The sequence below is a fragment of the Strigops habroptila genome, chromosome 14 (assembly GCF_004027225.2).
Source record: "Strigops habroptila isolate Jane chromosome 14, bStrHab1.2.pri, whole genome shotgun sequence".
In the NCBI taxonomy this organism is placed as follows: Eukaryota; Metazoa; Chordata; class Aves; order Psittaciformes; family Psittacidae; genus Strigops; species Strigops habroptila.
Genome location: NC_044290.2, coordinates 11,903,037 through 11,917,487, shown reverse-complemented (window position 1 = coordinate 11,917,487; position 14,451 = coordinate 11,903,037). Strand labels below are relative to the sequence as shown.

General features: G+C 49.2%; 1 protein-coding gene across 2 annotated transcripts in view; it reads left to right on the top strand.

Annotated features, from left to right (window-relative positions):
* The window catches only part of RPTOR (regulatory associated protein of MTOR complex 1), a 119,151-nt gene that overhangs the window by 92,201 nt on the left and 12,499 nt on the right, over positions 1-14,451 (top strand). Inside the window, exons 25-29 of one of the 2 annotated variants that reach the window (XM_030506234.1) lie at positions 3,462-3,567; positions 5,916-6,030; positions 6,713-6,837; positions 7,804-7,908; positions 11,755-11,802. In XM_030506234.1, the coding sequence (XP_030362094.1) occupies positions 3,462-3,567; positions 5,916-6,030; positions 6,713-6,837; positions 7,804-7,908; positions 11,755-11,802 (499 nt within the window). The remainder of the gene's footprint in view (positions 1-3,461; positions 3,568-5,915; positions 6,031-6,712; positions 6,838-7,803; positions 7,909-11,754; positions 11,803-14,451) is intronic. The other variant, XM_030506235.1, reaches the window with a different exon arrangement.

The window sequence follows — 14,451 nt, the reverse complement described above, 5'->3', positions numbered from 1 at the left end:
GCTGCTGTCATTTGGGAAATTCAGCTTCAGGAAAAAGGCAAAGAGTAAAGTCTACCACATCCTGATGGCAAAAGATGATGCCGATGTTTAATTCCAGCACTTCATTTGGAGATGCTGCCTACCATCATAAACAGGGAAAGACAAGACAACTATTCCTGTAATGAATAAACATAAAATGACTGTGAGTGCATCTTAGTCATATTTAATTTATTCATTTAGTTTTGCTTCATAGACCTTGCTCCAAGAATGCTTTCACTGGAAAGATTGAGGGATTAATTTCCAGTGTAAATCACTGGCTCAGTTTCAAGCCATCTACCAAATTGGATTTATTTATTATCTAATCAAATAAATGGAGAAGGGAAACGCTGCATTGTGAATGCTCAGTGTGCAGGAAGAACAGATACCTCCCCTAGCTCTGCTCTCTGCAGTCTGTCCTCTTCCTGAAGGCTCCTGTGGCAAAGGCTGCTCTGCTCACCACAGGCGGTCCTGGCTGGGGAGGCACAGGAAAGCCTTGTTGCCAGCTGTCAGGAAGCCCTGAGCCGAGGAGAGCGGGAGCCAGCATCTGTTATTTCCAGGACTGGCAGAACATGCAGGCAGGAGCTGGTGAGGATCCTGGAAGGTGAGAATTACATAAGAAACCCTTCCTTATAAATCCCTGCCTTATCTCCAGCACTGTGTCTTGGCTGGTGTTCAAAGCCCTGGTAGAGAACTGAGCCTTGGGCAATTGCTGCAGTAACCTCAACCAGGGAAGAACTGATGTACCACTGGAGCCATCCGCTGACTTCCCTGCCCTGCTCCAAATGCTGACCTCCATGCTGAGGAGGAGAGACAAAGTGTTAAAGAAGAAAAGCTTCACTGGCTTTCAGATGGCACTGCTTGGGGGGAGGTTTCAGGATCAGAATCAGTTTCTGTCCAAGTGGAGGCTTGGACACGTTGGGAATTGGTGGCGTGTCGGGATCCTCGTCATGTTGCACTGTTTGCTACTCCCACCCGCCTAAACAGGAGCTGGCTGCGAGGGAGACAGAGACATGAATGATGAGCCCAAATCATTCTTTTGAATAAGAATTTGTGGTTTTCCAGCCAGCAGCAGCCAGGCTGGAGGTCACAGCTCCCTGCTGCACACATCCCAACATACTCCCGTGCTTGTTTGTCACCAGAACCTCCTTCATGACGTGTGCTGTGGGGTTCATCATTTCATAGATCATTGCTCCCTCCTGACAAGTTCTCCCATACAGCTCTGTCCCACAGGCAGATGGACATGGAGGAAGGGGCTGCGTTTTGCTGCATGCTCTGACTTTCTGTTCACTGCAGTGATGGTCTAAGGGCTCAGCTGGTCCAACCTTGTCTGTTGAGCACAGGTACACTAATTGCCTGTGTCACACTTAACTCGTGTGGAGCATCTCTGCCAGGGTACGGTTATTTGCAACACTTTTGAGGGATCTGTTGAGTCTAACAGAGTTTATTTCATTAAGGGTATTGTGTGTTTACTCTCTGATAACACTTTAGAAGGACCCACAGGGATTTTTCTATGTCATTCCTGCTGGTTTTCTTCTCTCAAGACTCTGTGGCCCTCTGCAGTATTCCGGAACCATGCCAGGTTTCTTCCTGTGCAGGCTCAGGCCCCGTTACTTTCCCCTTTGAACTTGTCTATTCACCAAATTCCAACCAGCATCAATCAGCTTGAGAGTAACACGAGGACTGGTGAGACCCAGGGTCTGGATCCAAAGCAGAGGCACCAAGAATAAGTGTCTCCTGCTCAGCAAGTGTATTTTGGGCATTTTCAGCTGTGATCCCAGCTGGGCCTGCAGGAAGCTATCGGACACACACGGATCCTGGAGGAAGCATCTTTACAGGAACCTCCCTTACGAGTTGTAAGGTGATGACATCCCCCGTCTGCAGAGCCTTTGGCACAGAGAATGTGCTTGGTTGAGTCAACTGTACCAAAGCCAAGACTTGAACATATGCCCTTAGTGTTCTCCTGCTGCAAGGATCTGGATTGCATGTCAGATGCTGCATGGATGTAACCCCATCCCAGCATAGTGATCCTCGGGGTGAGCATCTGGGGCTCCCTTTTGCTCACATCTTTGGGGGAGGAAGACAAAGGTGGCAAACAGACGATTGTGGAAGCAGAGGCCGTATGTGAATTGCAGGTGCTGCAGGAAGATGCCCGGGCACCAAAAGTGGAACTGGCCAGGTAAAGACATCATCTGTTCTTTGCTGCTCTGCGGGAGGAAGGACTTTTGCTGTCTCCCTCCTGCCAGAGCATTTCATCCTGCAGTCACTTGGTGTCTGAGGCTTGTCTTGCCATATGTGGTCTGCTGATGCTACAGCCTCTGGGGACTGTACCCTGGGAGATCTCGTTAGAGGAGGAATCTTTATTACTGATGCCAGATGATAAAAACAACTGCCTGCTCAGCCTCCTTGGAAGAGTTCTTTTCCTTCAGACCTGAAGAGCCCAGCAACTCCTTTAATCTGCTGTTCTTTATCTGCTGGAATGAGGAGCACTTTGCTCAACTGCAGAACTGTGAATTTCTTAGCCCTAAACTGTGAAAGCCCCTGGTGCCTGGAGCAGAATTTACTGTTCTGCTTGTTCCTGTCTCCTCCTCTGGCTTTTTAGGTCTGTCTTTAATTTATTCCCAGAGAAGGGGGATTTTCATTAAGGTGTAGGTGTAACCTCTCCGCTCTCACATCTCCTTTGATGTATTTTATCTTTGCTTTGTTTATTGCTTTACATTATCAGTCATTTGTCATTGCCTCTCTAATAGATGTTGTATTCCTGAAAAAATGAAATAGTGCTGGGTTGGTTTGAGGTGTTTTTGCCAGGAGGAAAGGGGGAGGGTGGGTTTTCTTCTTTTTAATTTCTTTTAAAGAAGCAGGAACCCATCTCAGTAGTAGCTGTTTTCCAAAGCGTGGTGCATTTTGAGGACAGTGTGTGTGATAGTGACAGATGATTTAAGGCTGTATTCAGGGGAAAAAAGTGTGTGTTTGTGGGGAATGGGGAAGTACTTTGTCTTCTATGTCTCCCTTCTTCAAGAGTTTCTCCTTTTGGAACAGCCATCATCAGAAGCAGCTAGACACAGTCCTGTAGCTCAGCCCCATAGCTGATCCAGAGATGTTCCCCGTGTGTAATAGCAATGGGTGGTTTGAATGTGCTTGGCTATTCAAAAACCCAGTGTCATTCACTTTGGAGAAGTGCCTACAACTTAAAGACAAAATATAGGACAGCAAAAGGAAATGAGAAGAGATTACAGATGGTGGGGAAGATTTAGATCAGGAAGATGCTCAAGTATCTAATGACATAAGGTCTCATGAGCATCTCTGTCTACTGCCTGAGGCTGGAGCCTAAAGAATTTATGGCTTAGTCTGACATGCATGTGTATGAGTGTGTGTTACAGAGGCAGTTTGTGGAGTTTTGGTGGTTACTGTTGTTTTGTGTTGTGAATATGCTGATACACTGGAAGATCCCAGAGGAGCATGACTTGGAGAGCCAGATCCGCAAGGAGCGAGAGTGGCGGTTCCTGCGCAATGCCCGGGTCAGGAAGCAAGCCCAGAAGATCATCCAGAAGGGTGAGTGTCTTCCCTCTTGCCCACACTGCCAGCAGCTTCCTCGAGCCCTGAGCACTGCGCTTAGGCAGGACACTGACCTGTAAAATCCCAGTTAATAGTGACCTTCAAACAGGAGAGGTGCCTGTTCTCCCCTCCCGCGTGCAGGTGAGGTGATGCTGGGCAGTGTTTTGCTGGTAGTCGCCTTTCTGTTCTCAGCTGCTGGTTTGTTCACCAGATCAGGGGAGGGACCATTTCAACTGTCAAATGTCTGCCTTCCCCTTTGAAAAGTTAACCACAGTGTTAGGAATGAGCACGGTGGTCACAAGCAGAGCACTCGGCCACAGCACAGCACCAGGCTGGCCACCCTGCCAAGTCCGGAGGAGCCCAAGAGCGGTGGCTGCTTTGGAGGAGGAGGGAAGGCGGCCGTGAAGCAGCCTTCCCCGCTTCCAGGAATTGGCAGAGATGCGATCTGCAGTGCGGGCGCTGGCTCCCGGCTGAGGGCAGCAGCTGAGCTCTTCAGCCACATACCCGGGCACAGCCGGCTCCTCCGCGAGAGCCAGAGCGCTTGGCATGGAATGGGTAATTCGGAGGCCCTTAGCAGATGCTATTGATTTACGATTTGGGCTCTTCCTGCCTGGCCTGTAAAGTTCACATGAGTAACCGTAGGTTGTGTTTTTAAAGGGATAGAAGGCAGAATATTGTAGGATAAAAAGGCAGGGACACCTTCCACTAGAGCAGGTTGCTCCAAGCCCCTGTGTCCAACCTGGCCTTGAACACTGCCAGGGATGGGGCAGCCACAGCTTCTCTGGGCACCCTGTGCCAGCGCCTCAGCACCCTCACAGGGAAGAGCTTCTGCCTCAGAGCTCATCTCAATCTCCCCTCTGGCAGGTTAAAGCCATCTCAGTGATGTCTTTCTCACTCCCCTCTCTGCTGAGCTCTGTAAATGATTGCTTATTCCTTATATCCCCTTATATTTTTTAATACCTTTATGCATGGTTGATGTGTGCTGCTTACACATTTCCCTCTAACGGCCTCAGGTTTGGGTTTCATTAGTGTGTGCTCTCCAGAAAGCTGCTTTTATTTATGGCTCCCCACACCTCTCTGAGGCAGCACTTGTGCTGGGGCTCTTTTAGCATGGGAATTTATTCGGATATAGTGGAACCCAATGACATTTCCCCAGGAATTTGCGTACTGAAATTATTCCTGCCCCTGTGCCTGGAGCAGCAGAGCTGGAGAGTGCTGCTGGTGGGAGCTCTTCTCCTGGCATCCTCCTGGCAGCACTCGCAGGGGGGCGCGGGGGCTGCTCCTCTCCCGGGATGCTCACAGGGGCACACAGAGTTGGAAGTAAGCGTTTGCTGAATGAGGAATTGCCCAAAGCTCAGCCCCCTGCCTGCACCTCCTCGTGTGGAGGGTCACTGCGCTCGAGGCAGGGCAAGGGGAAGCTTAATGTTGTGAAACTGCAGAATATCATGAACCAGAGTAATAGAGAAATGGAAGCGGAGCCCAGGAGGTGGCCTGGGAGAGCTTCTTGAATACAAAGAAGGGATTTTTTGTGCTTACCTGAAGAAGTTAAATCTTGTTTCTAGACAGTGTTCACGTTTGGTTGCTTGACCCGAGCAACCAGAGTGCAGCAGCCATTAAAAAAAGGGAAAATATGAAATGTTAAAAAGAACTAAAACAGAGTTACCATCTCTTAATGAAAACTAGATCAGATGAGTGCATTCTGAAACGAGCTAGGACTGAGTAAATGTCTCCTGGGCTTACAGGTTTGTGTGATGAATTCACACTGTGCCAAAAAACTGCAGCGTCAGGGCTACCAACACTGGCTGTGAATAGCAGCGTGTTCTGAAGAAAAGATGGGAAAGGTCTTTAACCATCTTCTGGATGTCTCCATGGAAAATACATTTTTCATTTTCAAATTAAGCTAGAATTTAAAAGAACTGGAGTGGAAAGTGAAATAAATAATCCACGACTAAGGTGGTATGCTTCAATGTTGGGAAAAAGAGGGTTTGGGGGTTTTTTTCTCGTGCAAAAATAGCATTGTTTTTTCTGTCAACACAACCTGGTGTTTCTCTGGGCTCAGCTGCACTTGCTTGTTCTCTGCAGCTCCCAAAGTACAGCACCCCCTGATTTGTCACCAGTTTTCAGTTTGTACCTTAAGACACGAGACAATCGGTGCGGAGGAGTCGGGGCTGTCAGTAGCTGGGATCTGAGCAGCTTCTGCAAGGAGGGAAGTGCTGGGGAGTGTGTTGGTGGGAACTGGGGGCGAGGAGGATGAGGAGAGTGGTGAGACATGGCACTGGGAAGCTTGTCCCTGGGGTGGGATGTTCCTGGGCACTGAGCCGTGGCCGCCTCCTGTCCCCCTGCAGGTATTTCCCGGCTGGATGATCAGATCTTCCTCAACAGGAACCCGGGTGTCCCCTCCGTGGTGAAGTTCCACCCGTTCACACCGTGCATCGCGGTAGCTGACAAGGACAGCATCTGGTAAGAGATTCTGTGGGTCTCCAAAGCACCAGCAGCATGTGTGGAGGGTTCAGAGCAGCACATATGGAGTGTGGGGTGGCACTGCCATGTGTGTTCCTTTTCTTCCCCCTGCTCCATCTTGTGGCCGTCCTTCATAGAATCCCAGCCTGGTTTATGTTGGAAGGGACCTTAAAGCTCCTCCAGTTCCAAGCCCCTGCCACGGGCAGGGACACCTTCCACTAGAGCAGGTTGCTCCAAGCCCCTGTGTCCAAGCTGGCCTTGAACACTGCCAGGGATGGGGCAGCCACAGCTTCTCTGGGCACCCTGTGCCAGCGCCTCAGCACCCTCACAGGGAAGAACTTCATCCCATTATCTAATCTAAATCAGGGCCGAGTCCTCCCGGAGCTCAGCGCCAGAGCTGTAAGGTCACACCGAGTCCCTTTCTGCAGGAGGTCCTGGCTGAGAGGGCTGCGAGTGAATCCTGACAGATTTGTAGTAGTTTTTTACACCTGAGCTTTTATCCCGTTTCCCTCGCAGAAGCTTCACATACATTATTAATAAAATGCTGCTGAACACCAAAGGAGAGAAACAAATTGAACCGGTATCAGATGTACATAATTTTTAGCTTTGCTGCAGTGAGTACAGCTCTTTACAGCTCGCACAGAGAACCAGGAACTGACTCAATGGTTTTTTTCTCCCACAGTTTTTGGGACTGGGAGAAGGGGGAAAAGCTGGACTATTTCCACAACGGGAACCCCCGATACACCAGGATCACAGCCATGGAGTACCTGAACGGACAGGACTGCTCCTTGCTGCTGACTGCCACAGGTAAAGAACACGTTTTCCCACATATGAGGGCAGGACTGAGTGGTCTTTACACAGTTCAAGTCCGTGTGAGCTGCTCTGGGCCCCTGCTCTCCCCTCTGTGAACTGGCCCAGCCTGACCCTTCCCTCCCCTGCAGCTTGCCTGCCTGAGGAGCATTTCCAGGGTCAAACCTGAGAGTTGTTTCTGCCTTACTTTACACACTAAACTTCTCCCGTCGTCCTCAGTTTCTCTCTAGTCCATATATCTCATCTAGGGGAAACAGTTCTCCAGAGTGCCCTATTGCATCATGTAAGGTAGCATGAAGGGCTTTTTCCCATTCATTGCTCTGTAAAGCTGTGAGTAAGATCTACTTCTCTCCCAAGGAACCATTCTAAAGCCGTCAGTTTAAGTGTTTTCAATAGCTCTTCAAACTTCATGCTGAAATGTACAGGTTGGGTGTAATTAAGAGAGGTGGAAGAGGAGCTGAGAGGGCCTTTCGGACATTTTCCTTTCAAGTGATTGATTCCTTGCACAAAAGTTTCACAGATGGGGAGCAAATTAAAAAAATACACGATGTTCTTGAAAGATCTGCTGCTGATGGGCTGGGCTTTGATTCAGCTCCTTCTGGGGGGTTGTGTTTTGTATTTAGTAGGATACTTTTGTGGCTCTCAGCACCAATAGCAAGGAGGACAGAGACGAATCCTAGAGAAAATGAATAGCTCAAAGAAACGGAGCGACATCTAATGTCAGATGTTATTTGAGGAAAGGAGAAAAGCTTTTCCAGAACAGTTCCCAGTAGAACAATGCTTTAGGTTTCATGGATGTAGGATTAGAGAGGAAAAACAACTCTAATAAAAAGGATTAAATTCAAGTGGCACTCAGTTTTGGAGGCTGTATGACTACAGTTCTGCTTCTCCCTTTGCCATGCACAAGCAGTGATGAGAGGTGCATCAGCAGTGACGCTGCATTGTGTTCTCTTTTCACCCAAGATGATGGTGCCATCAGAGTGTGGAAGAACTTTGCAGACCTGGAAAAGAACCCAGAGATGGTGACAGCCTGGCAGGGGCTGTCGGACATGCTGCCAACCACACGAGGTGGGTCCCCACCAACTTTTGTTGGGGTGGGGGATAAAAATCATTTACAATGGTAGGTTTTCTCTAGGGATGGGGAGAGTAAAATGGGTTTCTCAACTTTAGCTGTCGGTAACATCCTTGTTCAACAGTCTCTGCCTTCTGGAATGGCCTTCTCCCAGATTTTGGGAGGAATTGTTTTTCCAGTTCTCACTGGAAAATAAAACCAACAAAACTGAAAGCCCAGCACAGCAGCTTCACACACACTGAAGAACAGCCAGAGCAGCCTCTTGCTGGGGAGCAGAAGAGTACAAAGTCCTTGTCCTGTACAGGCTTCACAGCAGCTGCTTTGCCCAAGCATTCCTCTTAACTGTGTTCCTAAGGGAGAGCTGTAGAACAACGGTGGACTGGGCACTGCCCTGCTCTGCTCGCCATGGCAGGGGGTTATTGCCCTTCGGGTGGGACAGTAGCTCACATGTTGCCTCTTTCCTTCTGACGGGCTGCTCAGCCTCTGCACAGCTTTGCATGTTGCACCTGGGACCTCCCTTAGCCCAAGCTCAAATTTTGGCACTTATTCTTCACTGTTTACTGTGGGTCAGGGGGTGGCAAGAGACTGATCTAAGTGTGACACGTGCAGAAGGACAGCACAGTTCGACATGGAGCATTAGAAAGGTTGGATAGAAGATGTAGAAAGAGCGCTGGCATCCAGCCATACATGGGGAGAAGCCAGAACACTGGTTTGAGTAACCCTGAAGTCTCTTTTAGGACATTAAAGGAAGTGGATGCTTTGTCCTTCTGAGACCTGGTAATGTACTAAGGCTCTAACAGTGATTCTCTGTCACTTGGATGTTTCTAATCAAGGCTACATGTGCAGTAGTTCAGTTGCACTTGGGGGACTGGTGCAGGAATTGCTCGGCGAGGCTCCCTGGCTTGTGCAATGCAGGAGGTCAGATGAGATGACCATCATAATTCATCCTGACCTTAAAATCTGACAGTTCTCATTTCTGAGCTGCTGTGGTTCATCACGGGAGCCTGACACAGCTCTTTTAGCTATTCATTGGATTTTACTAGTGCTACCTTGTTGTGCTCCTCTGTTATGTTTCCCTTAATGGCTTGTCTCTGGTATCGCAGGAAAGAGGAACTGGATTTGAGGTAACAGTGGGCTCTGTGCCTCACTGCAGTATGTGCACAGAACTGATGAGAAGCTGCTGGAAGTTTGTAGCCTGCTGTGAAAATTGCCATGGTCAAAACCTCCTCTCTTGGAGGTGTCCGTAAAAGCAGGAGGAAAACAGCAGTAACACCCCAAATGGTGAAGGGCCTGGATCTCCTCAGACGGAGAGGGAAGTGGTCATCTCAAGTTGTCCTTTTTAGTGTCACTGGGTTGGTTTGTGCTTCTTTCTTGTCAACGCCAGCTTTCCCAAAGGATGTTGGTCACTGTTTACCATCCCTGGATTCAGGATCTTCCTTCCCTGGCTCTCTAACAGACTCAGCCACACAACTGGAGTTCCCCCGGCTGCCCTGGTCATCAGCTCCTTGCTGCAGCATCAGTTGGGTTTGGGGAGGGTGCTGGCAGCTGGCAACTGAGCTCCTTCAGGCTAATCCCATTTCTCTCCTGCTTACTGCCCAAGGCACAGCATTTGCTGATTGTACCTTCCTCTCTGCAGGCCTTTAATACCACAGAAAGGATTGTTGGTATCGATGTGTGTTGTTGCAGAATAGGGTAAGGGCTGATGCAGCAGGAAGAGTTGAATGGTTACGGCTGCCAAAACAGGACTTGTGAAACTTTTGAGTCTGTTCTCTTTAAGATTGTTTTATTTTCCCTTTTCTTTCCCTTATGGCCTTAAGAAGTCTGGGTCCTGCTTTCTTTGCCTCTCACCTTCTGAGCAATAGAAGTAGATTCAGAAGAAAAGAAGGACAGATTTCTTTGTGGAGAGAGAAGTAAGTGTAGTCACTTCAAAAGAGCTATGTGGATCACGTCCCCTGGGAAATGACACTCTCTTCAACAGTGATCTTTTGCTGACAAGACCGTAGTTGTGGTCCAGATCTGGCTCATAAAACTGAAGATGCATCTTTGAAGCTGCAGAGCTCAGGAGTTTTACTGGAGTTTGTTTGCTCTTACTATTGATTTCCTTCTCTCCTCTCCCATCCTTTTTCCCTCTGCCATACTCATTCTGAATGTAATAGTTGTCTTGACAGCAACCAGAATACTGACTTCTCTAGGCAGTTTTCCCACTTAAAAAGCAGAGAGGAATATGCAATACCTCTGGACATCCTTTGGAAGCTTGAAAAGCCTCCCCAGGTTGTCCAAGGTCAACAATACCTTGCTCAGGGGCTGTGTGAAAGGGGGAGCAGACCAGAGGGAGGCACAGGGCTTAAACTTCTACGCTCTGTAAAGGTCTAGTTTGTGGTGTGCAGGCCCAGGTAAGAGAAATGAGCCAACACAGCCAAGTTAGTGTGTTAAACCTGGCCCTAGTTCATGGCACTTAATAGTTGACTTGAGACTCAGGGTAGGTGAGTATTTAAACACTTGGCAAACCTCTGTGTGGGTGCCCTCTCTTTTCTGTGTGAGGTTTTTTGATTTGATCTTGTTTCAATCTGCACTCACTGTGCACCAAGAAAGTCTCCTTCAGTCAAAATCAGGGTGTTTGAAGCACCATTGAGGCTGCAGCATAAGGCAGTGATTGGGAATCTCCAGCAGGAGAGATGAAGGGGGCAGAGAAAATGGCAGAACTCATCTTGTTAATAGGCCAGTGTTCCAAAAGGTGTAGGAGAAACTAAGCATTTCGGACAGCGTAGGAAGAACATAAACCTGACATGCTCTGAAGCTGTGATTTCACAGCAGGAGACTGGGAATTCTGGCAGTTTCTATAGCAAAGGGTGTTTGAGGGCTGCAGGTTGTGAGAGGTGGGAGCAGGCAGAGCAGGGCAGTGACCCATCGCCTGGCAGCTCGTAGGACAAGTGGCTGAGCTCCTGCTTCTGCACACATCTGCCAAGTTTTGTGTTGTTTCTTGTGCCAAAGGGGACCAGGACACAACTGCCCGCTCAGGATGGCTCTGTCCTTGGCAGCAGAACAGGCCTGGAGTTGGGAAAAATGCAGAAGCGTAACCAGTTGCTTCACGGTTACCAAACGCCGTCTGCCCAGCTCTTCTCCCCAGCTCCTTGTGTGCTCCCTGCAGTGTTATTTTCCCTTCTCCAGCCCAGCAAAGAGAACCAGTTCATTGCTTCCAACAGGCAAGGGCTCTTCCTGTGCAAGATCTTCCAGGGTTGCCCCAAGGTGCCTCTCACTTCCCTGTTTGCTGCCCTGCCCTATTCCTGCCCGGGGTTTGCAGTGCCTGGAAACCAGTCTGTGCCTGAGGCTAATTCCCGTTTATGGGTTGTTTAAACAGAGCACCAGGTAGCTGTGTGCTGGAGCGGGGGCAGAGGAGCCCCGGGGGCAGTGGGAGCCCAGCCCTTCCGTATGCAGAAGCCTCATGTTCCGGGCTGGGTTGGGTTTGTACAGATGCCATGAGTGACTTGGATTTCTGTCTGTCCCTTCCGGATGCATTTTACTTCAGACCAGGGAGCAGATCATGCAAAGGCTGGGCTCCGTGTTCTAGAAGAAATGTCAGATCTGTGCTGCTGTCAGCCAGCCAGAATACTCACTTCACACATGCCAAGTGCTGCCGTTGATGGCTTCCTAGGGAATGCTGTGACTGAACTGGTGCCTGCTCTCTGGATGGAGGCATGTGCTGCTCTTGGTGCTTCTGCTTCTCTTTTATGTTCTTTCCTTTAATCTGAGTTGCTTTTTTCTAATCCTTTTTAAGGTTTATTTTTGCTCTGGCTGACCAACTTACCCTTAGCATCAACCCCTTAATCCCTGTCTTCTCACAGGTCTGGCCCGAAGGGTTTCAATCTATCTTGACAGAAGTAAGCAGGGAGGTGAGTGCTTTCTTTCCTGTTACCTTTGATCAGCTGGGGTGGGAAGGATCTCCTCGCCTGGCTTTGGGCTGGTTGACTGGTTGGTTGGTTGGTATTTTTGGCGTTGTTTGAATGACTGCTGGGTCCATGTGGTTCCTGGAAAGCTTTGCTTCTACCTCTCCCATTCCCTGCCTCGTGTCCGTGTCTGTACCAGCTGTGAGAGATGCAGGGAGGGTGTTTGGGCTCTCTAGGTCAGTGTAGCCAAGTGTTGGGAAAAGGGCATCTTCCTGTCATGCTCTAAGCTGTCTGCAGGGAGAGCAGCTGGGGGGTTGTGTGTACAAGTCTCTTTTCCTGGAATGTTCCAAAGCATCCCTGGACCAAAGGGGTTGAGTGACCGATTCCACGTCTGAACCACCTTTAGCTAATGTGGATTTTACTGGGGTTCATTTATAATACACTTTTGCTCTAAAGACCATGTGAAAAGGAGAAGATGATGAAACTTTCCCAGGAGGTTGAGAATAGTGGAGTTTTGGCAAGGATATGCCTAATAAATTTTCCCAGTTCTGCTCTTTCACGTGCAAGGAAGGTAAATGAGCTCCCCAGCCAGGGCTGGGCAATGCCTGCGTTGCTCTGGAGCCTGGATCCTTCCTCTGCTGCCGAGGAAACAGATGGCTGATGTGCCAGGGCAGCTCTGTGTGCACGTCCATGGGCGCTCCTGTTGACGTAGTCATCTTGGGTTGTTCACTAATTACTGACATTTGCTGACTGATAAGAGCTGAGTGTGTCAGTAATGATGAATAGGACGAAGATGCTTGCGGTGATGTGGAGCTCTTTAGCGTCAGGTCTTTGCAAATCTCTCTCTCACTGTTCAGAGGCAGAGCACTGGGCTGGAAATGAGCAAAGCTGGTGCGTGGCTGCTGGCTGCCTGGCTCTGCATTCCATTCAAAACCCAGTGGCAAACGGGAAGGCTAAAATTAGCAAGGCTCGGCTGCAGGGAATTCCCTCTGGGCAAACTGGGCATCCCAACATGCAAGGAAATACCAGCCAGTCCTGTGTTGGATCGATACTGCTGATGCCAAGTGATCGCCTGTGTCCCAGGCACACCAGTAACTGTGGGTCAATACAAAGCATTCACTGGGTGTTCTCCTAGTGAAAAATGCAGCAAGAGGATTCCTCTCTCCCACTGAATGTGTCATAAAAATGAATGAGATGAGCTGTTTGCTCGACAGCAAAATACGTCAGCAATATTTAGATAAAATATACTAGTTTTGTCATCAAAGCACAGAAAATCTGTTCTCATTGCCTAGGCTTCCATAAGGAGTTCTTACCAAAAGCTGGATAGAGGACTTTGTCTTTGTTCTCACGTCACTGGGTGCTGGTTTTCAGCAGGAATCACTGGCACTGCTGTATTGTCCATCAGTGGTAAAACAGAGGAAGACCAGTGCCTTAATGGTCGGGTCATACCAGGCCACTGTGCAAGGCAGCCTGGGAATCCCTAAGGCTCGAGTGAGCGCAGAGCAAAGCTGCAGCCAGCACGTTCAGCATCGAGCAGCAGCTGAGCTCGCAGGCGGCTGGGGAAACATTAGTGTGACCCTCTGCCAGGCTGCTTCACCTCCTGCTCCGTCAGAGCTCTGCTGCGGGGGCTCAGCTCAGCCCCGCACCACCTCCCATCAGCGTGACTGGATGGGGATACAAAGGAAACTGTTAACGGGAGAATATCCACCTGACCTGTGCCCGCCTCCATCCATCGCTGCCTGGTGGGGGTTCTTGGTGCTAATGTGTAAACAGCCATAACCTGTTACCTCGAGAAAATGTGCACTGGTGCCAAGCAAGAAAAAATCAGCACTTGCAGTTCCCGGCTTCCTTCAGTGCTCTCCTGGGGCCTCTGAAACGAAGGCAAAGACGTCAGATACCTGCTCTGCAGAAAACCAGGACCTTGCCCTCGGAGGCTTTGCTCTGTGGTGAATGCTGCTGACTGCTCTGGCAGCCACTCAGCGATCCGGGGGGGAGCAGTGGAATTCAGCCACTTGCTGCAAGGGAATTTCCATGGGGAACTGTGTGGGGCAGCCTGCGACAGAGGAGCTCGTACTGGAGAGCAGGAGGGAGGGAGAGAAGTAGACTGAGTGTTCCCACATCTCCCCAGGGGTCCTGTCTTGCCCTTTAGGAGTAAGAAGTTTGGGACAAGAACTCTAATTTCTGGTCAGATTTTTTTTTTAGAGCACTAAAATAATTGGAGCTCCAGGGGTTTGTGTTCTTTTAATTGGATTCCCAGCACCAGAGCTACTCCTCTCCCTGCACATAGTCCTTGGCAGGAGGAGAGTGGCACTTTGTGGAAGGATGTTGTAGAAATTAATGACAAGTGAGGTCACCCAACCCTCCCACAGCTTCCTGGAAATTAAAACCCTGATGTGCTCCATTGCTCAACCAGGAGGGCTCATGATTACAGAAAATCATCAGTTAGAATTCAGGATGCTTTTATATTGTGTTCTACACCGATATTCCTGATTTCGTTGAAATGCCAAGTACAAGTTGGCCACGTTCCAGTGACATTAAAAATAAGTGCAGACACTCGGAATGCAGCTGCTTTCAGCACCAGTGTTAGTTATTGAAATTTATACAAGGAACTGTCTCATCCAGACAAATATCTGTTGCTCAGGGAGAATCCTGAAA